Here is a 23079-nt window from a genome sequence, read left to right on the forward strand (position 1 = left end):
CTGAACAAACATTTGAATGAAAAGATCATGTTTGTTAGTTCTTCCGCGATTTGAGCGACTTGAGATCAGAGGATCAACTTCGTAATCTTTTAAGATATCAGAGTTATCCCTTTTACTGCGACTTAAATGTCCTGAGTTATTCTCGGACTTTATGGTCTCGGCTAGGGGTTGCCTCGGATTGGAGGTCTCGGATCTCATGAGTAGTCCTCGTCTCGGATTACTTGAGTAGGTCTCGTCTCGGATCACTTGAGAAGGTCTCGTCTCGGATCACTTGAGAAGGTCTCGTCTCGGATCACTTGTGAAGGTCTCGGGCTTGGGCCTTTTGAGCAGGTCTCGGACTTGGGCCTTTTGAGCAGGTCTCGGACTTGGGCCTTTTGAGCAGGTCTCGGACTTGGGCCTTTTGAGCAGGTCTCGGACTTGGGCCTTTTGAGCAGGTCTCGGACTTGGGCCTCTTCTGGCTGGGCCCAAGGACTGCTCAATAAATGATAAGCTAGTTCATGACCCAACAGTTACCCCCCAATTTCGAAGTTTGTAGAACTAAAGAAATTTCATGTCTTGATGGAATGAACCGAGGCCAGCTTTTCTTAAGAGAGATTCCAAGACAGTCAACGTCTTTCCGACTCCGTCCCGGATAATAAGGCGGCAAAATTTGAAATTTAAACTTCAGATTCAAAATTTAAATTTCAAATCTTGGAGAGTACATTCAAATTCAAATTTCAAATATTAGGGGGAATTTTGACTCTCGACATTCCAGGTGTCGGTTGAAATTCCGAGACCCTATCGCTTCATTAATGCTGGCTCACACGTGTCATCTACAGGCGGCGTCGGTTGAGCTTCCGAGGCCCCGTCGCCTCATTTAAGGCTGGCTTTTACACGTGTCATCTGCAGGCGGTGTCGGTTGAGCTTCCGAGGCCCTGTTTCACATGGCGCTTTTAATGCACACGTGTCCGAGGCGGTCTTATTTATAGGACAGTATCTTCTCTTTTTCCATTCTTTCTATCCTCCGCAGCAGCTTCTAGCTTTTCTGTTTCCTTCTTTATCCTTCGAGAACTCTTTTCGTTTTCATAAACCATGTCTGGAGATGAGGGATCAGGGTCTGATGGCCTCGGCGACAACACCTACCCAGCCTGTTGGCGGCCATTGTTAACTAAGGCTGATGAAGCCAGAATTCGGGAGGAGTGTTTTATCCCCAAATCCGTGAAGCTGCGATTCGATGATGAACGGATAGGTGCAATAGTGCGTTCTGATGCGCACGAAGTTTGTCTGTACGAGACGATGTTCCGTGCTGGTTTTCGCTTACCCATTCCGCCGACCATTCGAGAGTTACTGAGCTATCTGAATCTAGCTCCCCATCAGATTGTGCCCAACGCATGGAGACTTATCCATGCCTGCGTGTTGCTTTGGCCTCTGGCACTCGGACCGGGGCATCATCTCACAGCCCGGGAATTTTTGTGGGTATATCGCCTTCAAAAGAACCCAAAGTGTGATGGTTTATACAATTTCCAGTCACGAAGGGGGAAATTCGTTCACGTAGATGGTAAATATTCCAGCAACCATGCGTGGAAGGGAAAGTACTTTTTTGCAACAGGGAGGTGGGAATTTCATCCTACCGAAGTTGCCCAGGGTCCGAGAGTGCCTCGGGAAACCAGTGTTCCTGCAGCGAACGCTTCTAAAGAGCCAGCCCTTACCGATGACGAACAACAGCGTGTAAATAAAGTTTTAAGGTGGACTCAAAGACACGAGAATTTACTAAGCTATTCATTGCTAATGAATACGGCCTCGCAAGGAGGGGGCCTCGTCAGATTGGAAAAAGGCAATGGCGTAGGTAAGAAGGGACCTGTTTCCGCGGTTGTCCGAGACCCAAAGGTTCCTGCCTTAGACCCTCCAGCGGCCAACACCCGAGGAGCTACCCCGCGGAAGACCAGGCTTGATAAAGGTAAAGGAAAACTGGTCGAGTCACCCAAGCAGAAGAATCCTCCACTTCAAACTGGGGGGGCTCTAAGAATTAGTGGGAGAGTGGATCCTCCTGGTGCTGCACAATTTCGAACTACAGGGCCTTTGAAAATGGCCACAAAACCTAACCCTCCAACCCGGGCAGCTAGGGCTCTACACTTGGTTGACGAGCCTGAGGGATTAGGAGAACCTGAAGCTCCTCACCCTAAAAAGAGGAAGCTGGTGAGAGCAGCAGAAGTGAAGGTACAGGATCAGTTTGCTAGCTTGCTAGCTGCTAGGCGAAAGGCTGCTCCTGGACCTGTGGTGAAGTCAGTTGCAGAGGTTGAGGCCTTTCTGGCCAACGAGCCTGTTCCTGCACGTCCATTAAATGCCACTCCTTTGGCCTCGGATGGCCTCGAGGCTAAGAATGCCATTCCCATCCAATCTCTCTTGCTCCAACCCCTGGGATCCAATATCCAACACATTTTGGATGATATAGAGTTGGTGGAGCATTCGGATGGCTCCGTAGAGATGGTGTGTGAGAGGACCAAGGGGTCATCTGCAGCTGTCGAAGGAGCTAAACCTCTTTCCCCTGTTGACGAGGCTGAACCGGAAGTCCACGCACCTCCATCTACTAGGGCTCGGACGCCGACTCCTGTCGAGAAGGTTACCGAGAAGGCATCGGCTAAAGAGACGGAACCTACTGCCGAGACCTCATCTTCTTCCGCCTCGGCTATTAGGCCTCAAGGAGTAGACTGGACTGTTGGCGGACGTCTGGCAGATTTTAGCGGTGATTTGAAGGGTAATCCCTTCTTGGCACTGGTAAATTTAATTCCGCACGAGAGCCTTACCATGGAACGCGACATCTCTGCTCAAGGCATGACAGAGCAGATGATTTATTTTCAACTTACTGTAAGTATACTACCTCTTTTTTCTTTTTACTCTATGCATAAACATACTGACAGAATCTTTGCCACAGGCTATTATGAGGTCGTTGGTTTGGTACTGCTATTTCCGGAAGGTAACCCAGGAATCGACCAACAAGACCGACATGCTCCAAGGCTTAATCACTGACCTGGAAGCCGAAAATACCAGGCTAAAGGAGGTAGTGGCTAAGCAAGATGAGGAACTATTGCTCTCGGGCCAACAGCAGTCAATAATGCAGGCCGAAACATCCGAGATGGCTGCGGCTCGGACAAGGGCTGAGTCTGAGGCTGCGGAGTTTGCGGCCGAGATTAGGGGTCTTCGGGCTGAAATAAGCCGACTCCAGGAGGACAACTCCATTATAAGAGAAGATCGGAACCAATTGGAGGAAAGGCATTCGAGCGTCTCGGATCAACTGGAATTGGCTCGGGCTGAAATTCTGGAGCAGAAAACCTTGGTGGCAAAAACAAATGACGCCAAAGTGATTGCTGAGGAGAAACTGAAGTTCTTCAAGGGCAAATACGCTCAGGTCAAAGCTCGATTGAAGGAGGCTAAGAGCCAAGTTGCCAGCTATTTGCGCCAGCTATCCTTTGCTTCATGGGTCCGAAACTCTGCCTGGGCTGACGGACTCATTCTTGGCTTTGAAACCTTTCGAGCATGGGCTAAGGACTCGACCCGAAAAATAGATCTTGACAGGATAAAGATCGAGGACATCCCTTGCTCGGACGCAGCTATGGCTCAACTCGTAAACCTAGGCCAAGAACAAATGCCTGACGCCGCAGGAATAAAAGAATTTTTCTTCGACCCCTTCTCGGCTCAACATCGCCAAGGTGCCGAGTCTGATCCAGATGACACCCAGTCCGAGGCCGTTTCTGCTGAGTCCGGCTCTGCCGAGGCCCCCGATGCTAATCTTGCTTCTGCCCCTAAGGCAAAATAGTGTAACACCATATAATAGCTCTTTGTATATACCTCAAGTTTCTTAATTAATGAAACAAGTTTTTGTGTTTATATGAGTTTCGGAATAACTTTTATTGGTTTGTTACCCAAGGTAGTTAGGGATTTTATATTTCTCCGAGTTATATCTTGGAGATTTCAAATTAATTTTAATTATACTACCTCGTAATATTTGATTGTTACTCTGAGTTAAGTCTTGGAGAGTTTGTTTGCTACTCCGAGTTTAGGTCTCGGAGAATTTGTTTGCTACTCCGAGTTTAGGTCTCGGAGAGTTTGATTGCTTATCCGAGTTAGGTCTCGGAAAGTTCAATTACTTATCCGAGTTGGGTCTCGGAAAGTTCAATTACTTCTCCGAGTTGGGTCTCGGAAAGTTCAATTACTTATCCGAGTTGGTAATTTAATTTGTACATATGTACCTTGTATACTGCATAACTCCGAGATGCTTTTATTCATTGAAATGAAAATAATGAAATGGCAAATAAATCACATATCACTGTGTTTAGACATAATACTTTTTAAGGTGCTCAGCGTTCCAAGGCCTTGGTAAAACCTTACCTCTGGAATCTTCCAAGTGGTACGCTCCAGCTCGTTTGCACTCAATCACCTTATAAGGTCCTTCCCAATTAGGAGTTAGCTTTCCCTCAGCTGGGTCCTTGGTTGCGAGAGTAGTCTTACGTAGGACCAGATCTCCAATTTTGAAGGTTCGAGGCTTAACCTTCTTGTTGAAATACCGAGTCACCCTTGCCTGGTATGCTGCCATAGCCACCTGGGCTCGATCCCGCTTTTCTTGAAGCAAGTCCAAATGCAGTTGTAAACCCTCGTCATTAGTCTCGGATCGGAAGGTCTCTACACGATAGCTGCCTGAGCCTATCTCGGCTGGAATGACTGCTTCAGTTCCGAATGCTAAGGCATATGGTGTTTCTTCGGTTGGAATTCGCTTGGTTGTTCGGTATGCCCACAAAACTTCTGGAAGGTCTTCTGCCCAGTTTCCTTTCCGATCACCCAGCTTCTTTTTCAAAATTTTGAAGATAGTCTTGTTGGTAGCCTCCACCTGTCCATTAGCCTGGGGGTGCCCTGGAGACGAGTAATAATTCCTTATTTGGAGTTGGGCACACCAAGCTCGGAATGAGTCGCAATCGAACTGCTTGCCATTATCTGTGACAAAAGCATGAGGAATACCATACCGGCATATGATGCTCTTCCATAAAAATCGCTCAATTGCCTTAGCTGTGATATGCACTAAGGCTTCGACCTCTGCCCATTTAGTGAAATAATCCACAGCAACAACAGCAAATCTTAAACCTCCTTTGCTCCGAGGCAATGGTCCTACTATATCTACCCCCCATTGAGAAAATGGCCAAGGTGAAGAGATTGCACTCAAGTCTTCCGGAGGTTGATGAGTTATATTAGCGAACCGTTGGCATTTGTCACAATGTTTGACTAATTCTGCCGAGTCCCTGTTCATGTTGGGCCAATAGAAACCCGCTCGGACTGCTTTATGCGCCAACATTCTAGCCCCCGCATGGCTTCCGCAAATCCCTTCGTGGATTTCTCTAAGGATATAGCTCCCTTCTTCTTTTGAAACGCACTTCAAAAGTGGTAACATGAAACCCCTCTTGTAAAGGATTCCATTTACCATTGTAAACCTTCCTGCTCTTATCTTCAACCGGGTAGCAAGCTTTTTATCTGAAGGAAGTACTCCTCTTTCCAGGTATTCTACGATTTCATGTTGCCAATTAGGCATGGTCTCGGCTGTAGAGACCGACACCGTCTCGGTAACCGATGACTGTAGAAGAATTTGGATAGGAGTCTCGGTTGTGACCTCTCCATTAGCAGTTGAGGCTATTCGGGCCAATTGGTCTGCTTTTTCATTCTCTGGTCTCGGAATTTTCACAATATCAAATTTGCTGAACAATGTTTGCAAATCCTGTACTTTGGCTAAGTACAACTTCATCTTGTCTCCCTTGGCTTCGAATTCTCCTCTAATGTGCCCTACAACAACCTGGGAGTCACTCCGTATTTCGACAATTTTGGCTCCCATTTCAAGAGCTAAACCGAGTCCTGCCAAGACTGCCTCGTACTCGGCCTCATTATTCGTCGTCTTGAACTTCAACTTCAATGCACTACATAACTCTTCCCCATCGGGAGTAATCATGACTATCCCTGCTCCACCATGCTTCTTCGTAGATGATCCATCCACATAAACTACCCAGGTTTCATCACTTGGCCAGCTGGTGATGTCTGGCAAATTAGTGAATTCTGCTAGAAAATCAGCCAGTGCCTGGCCTTTGAGGGAATTTCGAGGGAGAAACTCAATATCGAATTCTCCTAGCTCAATGGCCCAGTTAGCTAATCTTCCCGACAGATCTAGCTTTCTTAGTACTTTCTTTAATGGGTATTCAGTCAACACTCGGATAGTATGAGCTTGGAAGTAGGGTCGGAGCTTCCTGGATGCTATAATTAAGGCAAAAGCCAGTTTTTCCATCTGGGGATACCTTTCTTCAGCGCCCCTCAAAGCTCTGCTTGTGAAGTATACAGGCTTTTGAATTCCTTCCTCTTCTCGGATTAATGCCGCACTAACTGCCGTTTGAGACACAGCTAAATACAAATATAGCACCTCCCCTGCCTTTGTCTGGCTCAGCAAAGGAGGGCTCACCAGATATTTTTTCAGCTGTCCGAAGGCTTCTTCACATTCGTCTGTCCATTCAAAAGCCTTTCGCAAGACTTTGAAAAACGGAAGACACTTATCGGTCGACCGTGATATGAACCGATTTAGTGCCGCTACCCTTCCTGTCAATTGCTGGAGCTGCTTCAAGTTTTTCGGAGATTGCATATCCAAGACAGCTTGTATTTTTTCAGGATTGGCCTCTATTCCTCGGCTGGATACCATGTAACCGAGGAACTTTCCTGATGAAACTCCGAATGCACACTTTGAGGGATTCAACTTCATCCCATACTTCTTCAAGGTTGTGAACGTCTCTTGCAGGTCGAGTGCGTGGTCCTGTGGCAGCACGCTCTTGACTAGCATGTCATCAACGTATACTTCCATATTGCGTCCGATCTGGTCTCGAAACATCTTGTTTACCAGCCTCTGGTATGTCGCCCCTGCGTTCTTCAAACCAAAGGGCATGACCTTATAACAGTACAAACCTCGGTCAGTTATGAACGCAGTTTTTTCACGGTCCTCTGGATGCATATATATCTGGTTGTAACCAGAGAAGGCATCCATGAAGCTAAGTAATCCATATCCAGCTGTTGAGTCCACCAATGCATCAATACGAGGTAATGGAAAACTGTCTTTTGGGCAGGCTTTATTGAGGTCAGTGAAATCCACGCACATCCTCCACTTTCCATTGGACTTTTTGACCAATACTACATTAGCCAACCAATCGGGATAATATACTTCTTCAATGAAACGGGCCTTGAGAAGCTTCTCTACTTCCTCTGCTATGGCCACATTCCGTTCAGGGGCGAATTTTCTTCTTTTCTGCTTTACTGGTTTCACACTTGGATCGACATTTAGCTGGTGGATGATGTCTTCAGGGTCAATTCCTGGCATGTCTTCGTGGGTCCACGCAAAAACTTCTAAATTCCTTCTTAGGAAGATGATGAGACCGTCTCGGATTGTGGGACTGAGCTGCGTCCCAATCTTCAAAGTCTTGTCTTCACTTATCACCACATCCTCCAAAGGTTCAGCTGGTTCCCCCTTTGGGTCATTCCTGTTATTCCCACCTACCGTACCAATTACAATAGGAGTCGGATCCGAGACCTTCTTGAGAGACGTATTGTAACATCTTCTTGCCTGGGTCTGATCTCCCTTCACCTCTCCGACTCCGTCCTCTGTTGGGAACTTCATCATCAAGTGGTATGTCGAAGTTACGGCCTTTAACTTATTCAAAGCAGGTCTACCGATAATGGCATTGTAGGCACCTGGTCGGTCAATAACCAGAAAATCTACCATCACAGTTTTCTGCTTAGGTGCTGTTCCTGCCGTGACAGGAAGTGAAATAAGACCAACTGGCTGGACCTGCTCTCCTGCAAATCCAACCAGGGGAGAGCTAAATGGTATGACCCTATCTCGATCGATACCCATTTGCTGAAAAACTGGCCAGTACAATATATCAGCTGAGCTTCCATTATCCACTAGAATTCTGTGGATCATGTGGTTGGCCACTGTTACAGTTACGACTAGCGGATCATCATGGGGTTGCATTACCCCCCTTGCGTCCTCTTCAGAGAAAGAAAGGATCAATGAATCCTTTTTTGCAACTTTGGACAGTCTCTGCACTGTGAAGACCTCCTCGGTATGTGTTTTCCTAGCATGGGCTTTCCTGGCCGAATTAGACTGTCCTCCACCAGCTATTCCTCCGGCAATAGTATGAATTTCTCCTACTACTCTTTGATCCCGAGGGGGTCTCGGATCTTCTCTAGGACCATCGTCCCGATCACGTCTCGGCTCCTGTGCCCTTTCAACTCGGTTTCCATCTAATAGGAGAGGTTGTTGATGCACTGCGCCTTGGTTCCTCTCCCCTGCTAGGAATCTTACCAGCCTTCCGTTTCTGATGAAAGTTTCGATTTCCTGTCGCAAGGTTATACAGTCTTCCGTCAAATGGCCGTGATCATTGTGGTACTCGCAGAACTTCGTCCGATCTCGCTTCCTCGGATCACCCCGCAACTTATTTGGCCATCTGAAAGCTGGATCTCTTCTGATTTCCATAAACACTTCATTGACCCTGGTATTCAAAGGTGTGAACCTTCGATCTTCACGTCGCCGGGGTTCCGACTTTGGGACTGATGGTACAGTCTTCTTTACTACTCTCTTCTGAAACCTTTCTTCCTTCGGAGCAGATGCTATAGGTGGCTCCTTTTTGGCATCCTCTTCTTTTTTGGCGTCCTCCTTCTCCCGGTCTTCTTCCTCCTGACCTTTCGTGAGAGCTTTAATCATTTCCTCCTGATTAATATACTCCTCCGTCTTGGCAATAAACTCGGGAAGAGTTATTTCTGTCGAACTTTTTGATACTTCGGCCATTAGAGGCCCATTTGGCCTAACCCCATGCCATAACGCAGATAACACCGTTTGATCCCCCGGGTTATCCACTAGCAATTTTTCTTTATTGAACCTATGCATGAAATCTTTCAGGCTTTCCTCCTTCCCTTGACGTAAAGATAGTAAGCAAGCCGAGTGCTTTCTCCTCTTCTTGGTAGCCAGAAATTGGCTTAAAAAGAGACTTCCAAGTTCTTTGAAACTGTCTATTGACTTGGCAGGCAATCTGGCAAACCAGTCTTGAGCAACTCCTTCCAAAGTGAGAGGAAAGGTTCTGCATGCTATTTCATCCGGAAACCTGTGAAGGGAGAAGTGAACACGGACGCTTTCCATATGCTCCGAAGGGTCGCCACTACCATTAAACTCCTTGACGCGAGGCATCTTGAAGTTTTCAGGCAAAGGGAAATTTAGCACTCGATCAGTCAGGTCGGTGTTATCCATGAACCCCGAAGCAGGGGTTTTCTCATCCCTTGCAGCCAACTTACGGGTCAGCTCTTCGTACTTCTTCTTCAGATCCTCCATGTCAGCACTCATCTGGCCGTCATTTTGCCCATGGGGTTGTTCCTGTCGAGGCCTCGTGTGCTGGGACCTCTCCTGCTCATGGTGCTCCTCATTCTGGACAGTAGTATGATGGCTAGCTTGGACTGAACTTGCTTCTTCGTCACGGTGCGAACCAGCCGTCCGCTTTCCACGGCGAATTTCCCTTCGCCTTTCCTTTTCACGCCGTTCATCACGTCTTCTTTCTCGCTCTTGGTCCCTCTGGCTATTACGGCCCTCAGCAGCTGTGAGCCTTACAGCCAGGTCTTCATTTTGCTTCTTCAGAGCCTTCATGGATTCAGACATCTGCTTCATGAATTCGGTTAGATCGGGTGGTGGTGGTGCGTTGGAGGCTGCAGCAGTGGAACGGGTAGTCACCATTTTGGATTAGTAGCGAACTGATGAAAATCGAATTCCCACAGACGGCGCCAAACTGTTGATGCACAGTTTTCCAAAAGATGACGTGGCACGCCTGCCGAGTTTGAGTTGAACCAACTCACGAACAGTTTGACTGCACAACAAAGAAGAAAGAAGGATCGAAGTGACCGGGGGTGAGCCGGCGTGGGCACTCCGATGCCTAAGTCAGAATGGGAAAGGATATTTGTAACAACTATAGAGCTCAAATTATGAGAGTTGTGATTACCTTTGCTTTGATCATATGACTTGTATTTATAGGCATTGGAGGGAATTTGATTTCCCACTTATTAAGGAATCTTATCCCTTGATATCGGCTGAACAAACATTTGAATGAAAAGATCATGTTTGTTAGTTCTTCCGCGATTTGAGCGACTTGAGATCAGAGGATCAACTTCGTAATCTTTTAAGATATCAGAGTTATCCCTTTTACTGCGACTTAAATGTCCTGAGTTATTCTCGGACTTTATGGTCTCGGCTAGGGGTTGCCTCGGATTGGAGGTCTCGGATCTCATGAGTAGTCCTCGTCTCGGATTACTTGAGTAGGTCTCGTCTCGGATCACTTGAGAAGGTCTCGTCTCGGATCACTTGAGAAGGTCTCGTCTCGGATCACTTGTGAAGGTCTCGGGCTTGGGCCTTTTGAGCAGGTCTCGGACTTGGGCCTTTTGAGCAGGTCTCGGACTTGGGCCTTTTGAGCAGGTCTCGGACTTGGGCCTTTTGAGCAGGTCTCGGACTTGGGCCTTTTGAGCAGGTCTCGGACTTGGGCCTCTTCTGGCTGGGCCCAAGGACTGCTCAATAAATGATAAGCTAGTTCATGACCCAACAGTGTCTCCTGCACTAACATAGTTGGATGCGTGAACCTTCGTTCATGAACCCATAAATTCCTACGGTGCCACAGCTTACGTGCAAGCCTCACAAAAGTTACAACTTCATCCTTTCCACATCTTGCCATCATAGACTTAGCAAGCTGTAGAAAATTCCTGCTCTCAATAACACCTTTTTGGAATATGGGCTCACTACATCCCCACACATCCATTGCAGCTGGGCATTCCCATAAAACATGAATCACATATTCTGGTTCCCTTTCACAAATGGGACAAAACGGCTCACTAACAACTTTCTTTCGCAGAAGATTGTCTTTCGTGGGAAGTAGATTGTGGCATGCCCTCCAGAATTTTATTTTATTTTATTTTTTTTCTGCATTTGGTATAGGTAAACTCCAAACTGTTTTCCATGCTACACTGTCCTGTACCTTTATGGAGCATTTCGGTTCACTTCGTTTTTCAATTTCTTTTTCCAAATGATAGGCACTTTTTACCGTAAAAATCCCCGAACTGGTTCCCCTCCAAATTTGGACATCTAGTTGGTCGGTGTTACTAATTGGGATTGTATTGATAGCAGCTCTCTCCTCTTCCGAGAATAATTCCTCAAGCAAATTTTGGTTCCAACAGCCAGCCCCTCAACTCGCTCAACTTGCTGTTCGAATCCAACACTATTGGCAGGGAATGGGCCATAAAAGTAATTGGTTTGGGGATCCAGTTGTCTCCCCAAATTTTCACATTTTTCCCATTGCCTATTCTTCATATCATCCCTTCTTCAAGTACCTCTTGAGCCCCAAAAATGCTTCTCCAAGAAAAGGATGGTTTGGAGCCCAATTTTGCCGTCACAAAGGACCCATTTGGATAGTACTTCGCCTTTATTATTCTAGCCTTAGGACTTTCCGGGGATTTTAGCAACCTCCAATATTGTTTTGCCAACAATGCCTTGTTAAAGCTCACAAAGTCTCGGAATCTCATCCCCCTCTATCTTTTGACATCCCTTTCGACTACAACCCATCCAATGGATGCGAGACTCATTTTCTTGATGACCCCACATGAATTTTTGCATCATAGAATTGAACTCCAAACATAGTCTGTTCGGAAGCCGAAAGATGCTCATACTATACGTCATAATGGCTTGTATTACTGCCTTCGAAAGAACCTCTTTACTGGCTTGTATCACTGCCTTCAAAAGAACCTCTTTACTGGCTTGTGACAGAAATTTTAGCTTCTAGTTACTTAATCTCTTCCATGAAATAGGATCCTCTCCAGTCCATTATGGACTGGAGAATATCCGGTTCATGGTTAGAATTTCTAAGAATAAATCTTATGGCCACAAATGGGACACATATCCACTAATAAAAATAATAATAAAATATTATTTTAAATTAAAAAACAAATTAATAAACAAAATAAGAAAAAAAAAAAGGGGGGGGGGGTCGCCACCCTCTATGGTGGCTAGCCACCCCCTTCTTTTTTTCTTCTTTTTTTATTAATTTGTTTTTTAATTTAAAATAATATTTTATTATTATTTTTATTAGTGGGATATGTGTCTCATCAGTGGCCATAAAATTTTTGAGAAGAAATCCTAGCCATGAACTGGATATTCTCCAGTCCATAATGGACTGGAGAGGATCCTATTCCCTCCTCCATACCCTATCCTTTATGCTCTTAAACACTTGATTTCTAGATTTTCTAACCATAGCTGGCAAACCCATGTATTTATCATAGCGCTATGTTACTGGTAACCTGGAGACCCTCATTATTTCCTCATTCCTCTCCTACGGAGTGTTCCGACTAAAAAAGATCTAAGTCTTCTCTTGTTTCAACTGCTAACCCGACGCCATCTCATAAGCCTGCAATAGAGCTGCCAATTGTTTCCAATGGAAAGCGGAAGCCTTGCAAAACAAAAGACTGTTATCAGCAAAAATAAATGGTTAATCCGAGGCCCTTTTTTGGAGGTCGGAACCCCCGTAAGTTCTCTGCTGTCCGCTTGAGTTAGAAGAGAGCTCAGAGCTTTAGCACCAAATAAAAACAAATAAGGAGATGTCGGGTCCCCTTAACGTATACCCCTTGTGGGATGGATCCGGCCCGTGGGAGTGCCATTGACAAGGACCTCATAGTGCGCTGATTTCACACACATCATAATTAGCTGGATCCATTTCTATTCAAAGCCTAATCGGTCCATAACAACTTCCAAAAAACCTCATTCCACCCTGCCATAGGCTTTGCTCATGTCTAGCTTGACAGCCATGTACCCTACTTTACCATACATTTTTGAGTACATAGTTCGTAGAGCTTCATAGGCTGCCAAGACATTGTCCGTGATTAGGCAGCCCGAAATGAAAGCACTTTGATTTGGTGACATTATCTCATGCAACACCATATTTAAACGATTCGCAAGCACCTTGAAAACAAGTTTGTAGAAGACATTGCATAGGCTAATGGGGCGGAATTCAGAGACACTTGTTGGGTCCTTTACTTTTGGAATCAAAGCAATATAAGTCAAATTCAGTTCTTTATTTAAAGACCCATTATTTAAAATATGAAGTACAGCTCGACTGACCTCCCCACCTACAGCTGGCCATTTTTTCTAATAAAAACATACATTGAATCCATCTGGGCCTGGAGCTTTTAATGGAAACATTTGGGATAGAGCCGTTCCCACCTCTTCCACCGAAAACTCCCATAGCAAAACATTGTTCATATCCGGGGTTACCTTCCGCTCCAAGTCCGAGAGTACCTGCTGCATGTTTCTTGGAGCTTCTGTTGTGAATAGGCGTTGAAAATATCCCACAAAAGCCTCCCCAATATGTACGTTCCTGTGTTTCCTAAACCTGCCCTGATTCATCAGAAATTTGGTTGATCATGCTTGCCTTGCGTTTTTGGTTCGCATAGGCATGAAAAAATTTTGAGTTACGATCACCAAACTTCAGCCACTCCTCCTTGGCACGTTGTCTCCAATGGAGATCCTCCTCCTCTTGCAAAGTCGACAGTGCAACATGGAGTTTGTGAAAACCAGCAACGTCCATGGCCCCACTCTCTTCTTGTAAAGATAAAATCTGCTTGGACAATTGTTGAATTCTCTTTTCTGGTTGCTGCCCCTGTACTCTCTGCCATCGCAACATACTCCCTTTGCTTTTGTTCAGTTTGGACCTCACGGATTGCCACGTCCCCTGCTGTGACTCCTATATTTTTTTAATTAAAATTTTGCACTCTTCTTTTTCCGCCCATCCTGCCTCATACCTGAACATCTTCTTCCTCATGTGTGGAGCAATAATTCCATGGGGCTGTATGACAATGGGCAAGTGCTCCGAATTGATTGCCAGTTCAATGGAGGCGTCCCCATTAGGAAAAATATTGTGCCATGCACTATTGACAACCACTCTATCAAGGCACTCCCTGATAAACTCATATTCTTTTCCACTATTCTATGTATACACCAGGCCTCTACAATCAATTTCCTTTAAATCACAAAAATTTACAGTATTTTTTAAATTTTCCATTAGAAAATTTGGTCTCCCCTTTCCTCCTGATTTTTCAGAAAGGTCTAAAATCTCATTAAAATCACACACGCAAATCCACAAACCAAGCGCCAGAGATTTCAAAAATCGCAGCAAACCCCATGCCTCAATCCGCTTGTGTGCTTCCGAATGCCCGTAAAAACCTGTGAACGTCCATGGGATTCCGTTGGCTTGTTTGACAATGGCGTTTATATGTCATTGGCTATAATTCTGAATTTCAATCCCCAAAACCTCCTTCCACATCAACGCTAAACCCCCACCTCTCCCTACATAGTCTACTACTAGCATATTGTTAAACCCCGTCCTTTGTTTGATAATGGTCATTTTATTACTTTGTAACTTAGTTTCTATTAGAAAAATAAAGTCGAGACACTTCTCCTTCACCTTTCAACAAAGCTCTTGAACTGTCCGAAAGCTCCCAAGCCCTCGGCAGTTCCAACATAGGATCGTCATGTCGGCTGGTGGGGCGGCCATTTCCAAACCAGTTTCTTTATCGTTTTCTTCATCCCTGAGAGCAAAAACATGCTTCTCTCCATATTTCACTCGCCTTTCCAGTCTTGTATCCAAATCCTCCACTACCACCCCTTGTTTCCTTTTCCCCCGAGAGTTTGGTGTCGTGATCTCAGGGGGCCAGCATTGTCCCGCCCTAGCACAGCGTTCCCGACTGGGTAACACGTGGCTGACTCTTTCCGTTCAAAAGGACCTTCTCTTTTGCAACTCCTCTGACGTCATTCTTGCCAACGTCATTGGAGGATGTGTTACATGCATGCTGGAACGTGGAAGACGTACCTAAGCTTACGTGGCTTTTCTTAGTCGTCACCCTGACCTTTTTAATTGCCTCGTTTCCCTTAGGAGTAGATTCGCCCGTTTCCAGAACAACAGTATACCGTTTTGCATTAAAAACCTCTTTTTCTTTCCCCTTCAGTTTCAAGCCTCTCACTGATTGCAGCAGATTTTCCTCCACAAAAAGCTCCCAATTAAAGTCAGCATTACTACTTGCCTTCTGAAACTGTTGAGAATTTGGGAAAGAATTAACGCTGGGGCGCATGGGAATCTCTTGATTCTCTCCCAAATTTTCACCAGCATCAATATTTCCTTTTTCATCCATAACGGTCGTCTCCTTCCCACGTGACACCTCTCCCTGGATTTCTGGATCTGTCCCTTCGTGGTTCTCCTTCGATCGATAGGCTGTAGCTCTGCCACCCCCTTTAGAGGTTTGACTTCCCATTGATCGGCTACCCCATTCCTTCTCTTTGTCCCATCAAAATAGTTAGCTGCATCAACCCTACCATCTCCATTCCATGCAGAGAATCTACTCCATCTATGCTCAATACGTTTTCGTGGGGGAGGTACACGCAGCCAGGGGCCATATTCTTTCATGTCACCTGATGACTCGTACCGCTTTTCTTCAAGCATCCCTCACTGCCGTGACAGATCAGCCCGCATTGGAAACAAAACCTGGGAAGCCTCTCGTATTGGAAAGCAATCCACACCTTCTTCCCCTGCAGGTTAATCACTCTCCCTCTCGCCAATGGCTTCGTCAAGTCAAACTTGATCCAGACTCTCAAGAACTCTCCCCAGCCTCCACCTTCATCGTCGGTTTCCACTGCCTCAACCAAACCCAGTGTAGATCCGATTTGGGTGCCTACCTCCAGCCCCATGCATGCCAACAGTAAATTGAACATTCGTATCCAGAACACCGCCTGTTCAAAAGCTATTTCAGTTGGAGGAGTTAGACCATCAAAGTCTTCTATGGAGAATAAACCTCCTTCGAAAACCCATGGTCGCCCTTCCAAGACTCTCGATTTATCCCATTCATACTCAAATTCAATCAGAAACAAGTTGCACCCAAGACTTTGAAAGAAATAAAACCCGAAGGCCTCCATCCCTTAATCAGAGTCTTTTTGATGCTTTCTTTTCCAACAATCCGATGCACTAGTAGTTTTCCCACCAAAAAGGATTTTCCCCGCGATGATAATCCTGTTAACTTTTGATTTGCTATCTTCACCTCATTGCTTTCCTCCGCCAAGAGAGAGAAACTCCCCCGCAATCTTGTTAGATCTTCCGCCATTTGATTCACCGACAAAGTCTCGTAATCAGCCAAACCAACGTTAAAAATTCCTCCAGTCAAATGAACGACTTGAAGAACTCCATCCTTCTCCTCTAGTGTTTCAAACCTAGAGAGAAAACTCTTAGAATATTTCTCTAAAATTTTTAGATACAACTGCCAATTATAGTCTCATACCATATATAGCAAATTTCAGTATACACAACATGAACAAAGCAGAACCAAAGAATCTGATTCCCAAGCAACTTCTTAAGCATTTCTATGATTTAAGCAGAATCTGGATTACTAGAAGATGGAACTGATTCCATCTGCATATGCTTCTCCATAGATATTGCCGTGTGTGTATTAAACTCCCTATAATATTCCAATGCAAGTTAGGGGCAAATCTTCCAGTGAGCACTTAACAAAAGCAAGAGTTTCCTGCATCAGGAACATGTGCTTCTCAACAGAAGCTTCTTTTGGTCTCTCAGGAGCTGCTTTAGCAGGTGATGGCAAATCTACCAGCATGTTTGAAGGGGAAACATACATGTGGAAGGACCAAAATTCTTTATATTCTACAAAGGCAGACAAATTTCTAAGTACATCAACCTGTCATACCAAATTTGGGCATCAATCAGATTCCGGGATATACACAGAAACAATGCAGAGCCGAAGACACTTGATTCAGAGAATCCGATCCGATACTCAAAAATTTCTTGCTGCCATTCTTTAGTGATCATGTATGAAAAAAACACAGGAGGAATATGATTTTGAACGACTATATTCAGTACACATTGGGAAAAGAATTTAAGAGACGGATCTACATCAGTCTATTCATGTAATAATGGAACAAATTTGTTCTCTCACAACTTTGGGGCAGTAATTGTCAGTGAGGGAATTGTTCTCTTTGACGGCAATTGCAGGCCAGGAACTCAGATGTCTACAGGATGGTTTCCAGTTGCAGATGCTTCTTCATGGACAACAGGACGTATCCCCTCTCAACTATGTTCCAGTTACAGCATTTCATCAAGTTAGGAGCAACTTTCACTGGGGATCTGACAAAAGCATTGGTTTCCATGAAAAGAGAACATCAGGAATCTGTTCGTCGTTCAACATAAATTTCTTTTAGACTCTCAGGAGCTGCTTTAGTGGTTGATGGCAAATCCAACAGCATGTTTGGAGGGGCAAAATACATGTGTAATGACATCATACAGATAATAATACCCAAGAAAAGCTGCAGCAAGGTAACCAAAAAAAAAAGGATCATTAATCATGTAAATACTCACTGGCATGAGATATAGAGAGGAGCTCAACAATTATAGGACTTTGAAGTGCATGGCAACTTACCTGCAGCGCAGGCTTGAAATTGAAAAGGTATACGGATAAAACCATTGTAAGCAGCATAGCCATTGATGTGGAATACACCTGATATTGGCGCATGTAAACAGCAGTAAAAGAAGAAAACACATTAGTTGATCTATCTGCCCATATTGGGTACAAGTTAGATTCCAAAGCTCCAGCGTTAGCAATACATCATAAGACATCCTCTACATGGGTACCTAGAAAAATTTGTAAATAACTCTGCTTGTGTCCTCGTCTTGCCATACAGTTACTTACTAAGAAAAATCTTTCCACACAGCCACTCTGCTTAGGGTAAAGATTGAATTGCAAGTAACTTATATGAAAAGATTTCTTACTCCAAAAGAGGGATAAGAGAAGAAAGTACATCAATTGTTTGGTCCACAGACATGAAACCTTGTCCTAAATGAATTCACCACTTGTCTGCAGAATCTGTACCTGGCATGGCAGTTTTGCCACCTGACAGGCTAAGGTTTCTCAGCCGTTTTAACAGTTTATTGGACAGTTGTCACAAATTATATTGGAAAAATGTACTGTTATCGGTTCACATACATCAGATGTAAGATAACAAAAACAAGTACTTGGAAAAGAAAATATGAAATAACTCCATAGTATTAAGGTTGTTTGTAAGAACCAAGCAGCCAAAACCCAAAAGCTACCAGATAAGAAAGGACCTAATCTAACCACAATGGAGGAAGAACAAACTCTGAAGCCCAAATGATCTCAGGACTACAGCCCATGGTAGCAGGTTCCAAAGTAATTAGACTAAGATAGCAATGGCTTATAGCCAACAAGGACAGGCTAGCCAACAACCAACGTCAGGCTTTTGGTTCCTGAATGGGAAGGCCCACAACTAACATCACCCTTTTCCCTCAAAAATCTTTTTTTTTTTTTTTTTTGATAACGAGGAACCCTTCCAAGGCAGGTCACTTTTTGTACCCGCCCTTGTCAGGTAAACCCTGAACCTGTGTAAAGCGTCTTCTCCACATGAATCCGGCAGACTGGCCCCAAGAAATTGTTTGCACCCAAGAAGATTCGAACCTTAGATCTCATGGATTACCACAAAGAAGACCAAAGCTCTTATCACTTGAGCAAACCCCTTGGGCTTAAACCCTCAAAAATCTTATATCCCAGTTAAAAGGAAAAAGGTCTACATTTGCAAATCATTAGGTCCAGTATTAAAATACACTAACCCCCCAAAAGTGATGAAATACTTTTACTGAAGTGGTAAGCTCGGGATAAAAGAGCACATTAAAGGTGAGATTGGCATCTCTCTTGATCGTGAGAAAGTACAACACAGATTGTAACAGGAAAATTTCCCTAGGACCAATAGTTTGAAAGCATTATGACAAATACATAGGGTCAAATTCAAAAACTGTTGACTTTGAGAATAGTACAAAGACGCGCAAGAACCTTTCTTCAAGCAACTTTCATATTAGTAGTTTCCACATAAGCCACAGAGGAAACGTAGTCCTTAATTGAATAAGAGAGCATTCTTTTGGATGGTCAGCAAAATTATAGAATAGTTTAAAGTTCAATTATTTGTATTCTTACAATGCTAATGTGGCTCAATAGACTCCTAAACAAAAAGCATCTAAAAGGTTACATAAAATCAGAGGAAAAACGACAAAAAAAAAAAAAAAAAAAAAAAAGAAGAAGAAGAAGGAGGAACTAATAGGATACTTCAGCAATATGCATTTCTGCGTGGATATGTTAGTGATGAAAGCTTTGAAGAAATATGATAACAAAACTATGGATGCTAGTCTAAATGTAAAAGCAATCACCTTCACAATATTGTCAGCATACTTCATTAACCATGAAACTAGCAAGCCTGTGGATCCAAGGTTTAACACTACCATCCAAGTTGTAATACTATAACCATTGAAAATCCGGTGCCACCAAGGACCGTTCTCAAATCCACCTCTAAAATCGTCCACAAGAAGCCGTGCCAAATTGAAAATTGCACCAAACCTGAGAAAGAATCATTGTCTGGAGATTTACTGGTGTAGTGGATACACTTAACAAAGAGAGAGTTAACACATGAAAGCATAATAAAAAAACACTTCAAGTGGATAATATCTCAGAAGAAAGGAAATTCTATGTCATAGCAAATATTTTATGATAATTTTGATGAACTGCCATAACATTCATGATACAATATTTCCCTTTTCGATTTTAAAAGGACTGTAACAGGGTAACACTTTATAATAATCATTGCAGTATATGGGAGAACACTTAAGGGCTAACATCTTTCAAGAACTCCAATAATGAAAGATTTCTGGGGTGAGATTTGCAATGGCAGCTACTCAAAAATGCAGATGGATACTACGTAAATGATGTACCATTGAACAAGCAAGTTGGTGTGTGGAGAAAAGATCCCTACGTATATAATTGTACATTCTGCCAATACAAGCTATCATTGTTCTTCTTCATTAAAAACTCCGTGTAAACCCCTGCCAATGCTGATAAACAAGCAGATAGGATTCCCAACATATAGCCTTGGATTGGTGCTGAGAATAAAGAGTCGCACAAAGCTTCTCCACAACCTTTTATCTACAATAATTGAAAAGAAAATAATTCAACTACATTTATAAATAATTAGCTCAGATAAGAGGCGTTACTCAAGAATCTTAGTTAAGTTTGTCATCATCTTTGTGAAAAGAAAGGAACAAACATTTGGACATAATAGATTGTTATTCATATAGAATGTTATATCAAGCACAGTTGATCAAGGTGATAGTAGAAGACTTTTCTTTACATTACTTCCAAATGCATAGAAATGACTTGATATAAAATAAGCAACCAAAATACTGCAACAAGGGAACTGTGATATATAATACTCACAGCAACAATGTGGGTTATCTTTATGAAAGAATATGATATACAAAGCAGTAAGTGTGCTGTTGAAAACTTTAGAACCAAATAATGCTCACAGCACTTCACATGATTTGTGCAATAGGCAGAAAAAAATGAAGAAGAAATTCGTGAACTGTCTAGAACGTTATAATAGAAACTGGCAGTTTGCTTCGTGATTCAATTTAAGGTTACAACATCACAGCCTACAGAGGAAGTATTTCAATCACCAGAGAGATATGCGCCAAAGGTCCTTCTACAATATTACTAAACATTTAAATTGTGGAGATCATATTTGAAAGATCTCAGGCAAACCATAGCAGTCCTTACCAAACCCTGCGTCCATGTTAGAGTAATGACCAACTTTATGAATGAAAAGAAAATGAAAAAGGCAACTGTCTTCGCATGATATCTTGATTAGCCCAACTCCTGATTTTCCGGGCTTCCTTTTAATTACCCATTTGAGACCAATTGAAACAAAGAGGAAGAGGTAAGAATGCTTAAAAGAAAAGGTTATATGCATGAATGCGGAATTATTAAAGATACAAATAATACATTATTTCAAGTGGATTCAGCCGATGCAGGTTTCAATCCCCTATAAGGAGTACCATATAAACACCACACAGAAAGCTGCCTCTGAATGCTCTCATTAATTCAAGTATGTTTCAGAATTGGCAAGAAGATCATCATTCTAAAAACATTAATCTCCAACACAATTATCACATCACTAAAATATCACATGATCAGACCAATATAGATAATGAACATGCAAGAATCCACAGTTTCAAGTATGAAACCAGCTTCAATTACTCTATAAAATAATTCCAACTTATCACCTGGCTTGTGGTTGTTCCAACAGCTAATAGAATAATAGCCATCCATTGTAGATTAGAGAGCTTCCTCCTCAGGAATAGCCTGAGCATGATATAATCAGTAAATTAACAACAAGACTCTAGATCACACAAAACATTAATCCTAGTCAGAAAGTAATAAAAGAAACTAAAACAGTTACAACCCAACCAAAATCACAAAACATCAGAATATACGTGACCCCAAAAAGCACAATGTAGGCACACCTGAACAATATGCCAGTGGTTACAATCTTCAGATTACCCATAATCTGATACGTCGATGTATCCACATAAGTTAGTGTAGCAAACTGAACATTGTTATGAATTAGATATATCATCGAAGGAATGGGATATAAGCGCACGGTTTTCCACTCCGTGGTCATCCTTGGAGAAGACGATACCCGGCACTCTCGCCATAGAAGTATACTAGAAACCACTAGCTGTACTTAAACATGAATAAGATTGACGATTACAACTCCAAATCCGTATTTGCACAATTTAATCAAACAATTTAGCATGAAAATCACCTTAAAAACCTCTGCAAGAAAAGGAACAGTTGCATAGTCGTACAAATACCGTCCATTACTTTGAGACAGAGTTGTCAAAATCCCCTGTCACATACAAAAGCATCAATCTCTTTCAAATTCTTAATTAGCATTTAATCAGACAACATTAAGCAACAAATTTTGCCAAAAATGACACTTCCTTCGCTATAAGCATCAGAATAAATGAAATTGGTACAAATTGGTACAACTAATATGAATGTATGAAGTTTTAGACATGGAAATGAACAATGAATCTAATGGAATGCGAATTCAAACTTCGGAGCAGTGAATAAAAGAGATCTATGCAATGACCAAGCGCACACACAAAAATGGATGAAATTGTGACGAATCGAGCGGTGATTGTGTAAAGAGGGTTCTAGGGTTTTCGCTGGCTGACCTGAGAGCTTGTGAGAACGGTGAGGAGCGCCGCAACGAAGTACCACTGCATCGTGAACTTCTACGTCGTCGTTTTTGGCGGTTCTTGCAGTCTGCGTAGCGCTGTGGCCAGCTAGCTTAGAGAGTTCAGTGCCGATGACGGGGCTCAGAATTTTATTGCTAAAATAGAAAGGGCTTTTTATTTTTTTTTTGGAGAAAAAAATAAAAAAAGTGTTGTGATTATATGATTAATTACTTTAATTTGTTGGTGCAGGAACCAGCATTAACCCCGAGCCACTTTTAGAGAGGAGATTCGCTTGCAAAAAAAAAAAAAAAAAAGTAAAAACCATTAAAAACTCATCGGCTCTATAGGGTTGAGGGGACTCTGATGCCCAAGTTAGTATGAGGTGTGAATGGAGAACTCTATGATGAGGTGAGAGTAATATTGATAAAGTTTGTGTAGGGTAGTCTGAGATTTGTGCACCTTATAGAGCCGTCTAGAGTTTACTGGACGAGTTATGGTGTCTTGAATCGGGTCAGGTCATCGACTGGCTATGCTTATTCTAGAGTGTGGGCATTTTTCTTACATGTGTTTTTAATTTTATCCGAATTTTTTCTTCTACAAATTAAGTAGTTACATAGATTTCTCAATTTTTTTTAGCTTCAATTTCTTGAGAAAATATTTTCCCTTTTTTTTTTCTTTTTTTTTTGCCTTTCTAAAACTAAATATGTTGTTCTGAATTTTTTGGTGCAAAATGTAGCTGTTGAAAATGAAAAATCAACAAAGCACCAAAAGGGGACGTGGTTTTGCAATGAGTAATGTTTAAAAATTGATTGGCAACTAAACTAGGAAAACAACCTGTTTGTTGGTTCGATTGCCTAATCAAGAACATAGTATTTAT

The 23079-nt window shown here is 43.1% G+C and overlaps 3 protein-coding genes across 4 annotated transcripts; all 3 read right to left on the reverse strand.

Moving 5' to 3' along the window:
- Window positions 1–4309: 4309 nt before the first annotated feature.
- Window positions 4310–9772, reverse strand: LOC132189416 (uncharacterized). The gene has a single exon (XM_059604157.2). The coding sequence runs from the start codon at window positions 9770–9772 to the stop codon at window positions 4310–4312; it is 5463 nt and encodes a 1820-aa protein (XP_059460140.2).
- Window positions 9773–15523: 5751 nt separating this feature from the next.
- LOC148587814 (uncharacterized protein At4g02000-like) lies at window positions 15524–16033 on the reverse strand. The gene has a single exon (XM_088512844.1). The coding sequence runs from the start codon at window positions 16031–16033 to the stop codon at window positions 15524–15526; it is 510 nt and encodes a 169-aa protein (XP_088368970.1).
- Window positions 16034–16937: 904 nt separating this feature from the next.
- Window positions 16938–22365, reverse strand: LOC132167717 (Nucleotide-sugar transporter family protein). 2 transcript variants are annotated; one of them, XM_059578732.2, is made up of 8 exons: window positions 22200–22365; window positions 21785–21868; window positions 21483–21697; window positions 21243–21321; window positions 19937–20106; window positions 19338–19524; window positions 17542–17619; window positions 16938–17428 (listed from the first exon to the last, which is right to left on the reverse strand). In XM_059578732.2, exons 1-8 carry the CDS (start codon window positions 22248–22250, stop codon window positions 17285–17287), a joined length of 1008 nt encoding a protein of 335 aa, XP_059434715.2. In that variant the 5' UTR covers window positions 22251–22365; the 3' UTR covers window positions 16938–17284. The 2 variants fall into 2 exon arrangements, with proteins under 2 accessions (XP_059434715.2, XP_088369479.1); XM_088513353.1 differs by lacking the exon at window positions 22200–22365 and having other exon boundaries at window positions 21483–21702; window positions 21785–21815.
- Between the last annotated feature and the right edge of the window lie 714 nt (window positions 22366–23079).

Source organism: Corylus avellana, chromosome 2 (genome assembly GCF_965113065.1).
Source record: "Corylus avellana chromosome 2, dhCorAvel1.hap1.2, whole genome shotgun sequence".
Lineage (NCBI taxonomy): Eukaryota > Viridiplantae > Streptophyta > Magnoliopsida > Fagales > Betulaceae > Corylus > Corylus avellana.

What these genes read in the sequence shown, in the direction of transcription:
- LOC132189416 (XM_059604157.2), bottom strand. Translation starts at nt 9,772, where the DNA reads ATGGTGACTACCCGTTCCACTGCTGCAGCCTCCAACGCACCACCACCA.
- LOC148587814 (XM_088512844.1), bottom strand. Translation starts at nt 16,033, where the DNA reads ATGGAGGCCTTCGGGTTTTATTTCTTTCAAAGTCTTGGGTGCAACTTG.
- LOC132167717 (XM_059578732.2), bottom strand. Translation starts at nt 22,250, where the DNA reads ATGCAGTGGTACTTCGTTGCGGCGCTCCTCACCGTTCTCACAAGCTCT. An exon ending in CCGTTCTCACAAGCTCTCAG is followed by an intron (nt 21,869 to 22,199) that starts GTCAGCCAGCGA and finishes TGTATGTGACAG; the next exon opens with GGGATTTTGACAACTCTGTC. An exon ending in CAGAATGTACAATTATATAC is followed by an intron (nt 19,525 to 19,936) that starts GTAGGGATCTTT and finishes ATTCTTTCTCAG; the next exon opens with GTTTGGTGCAATTTTCAATT.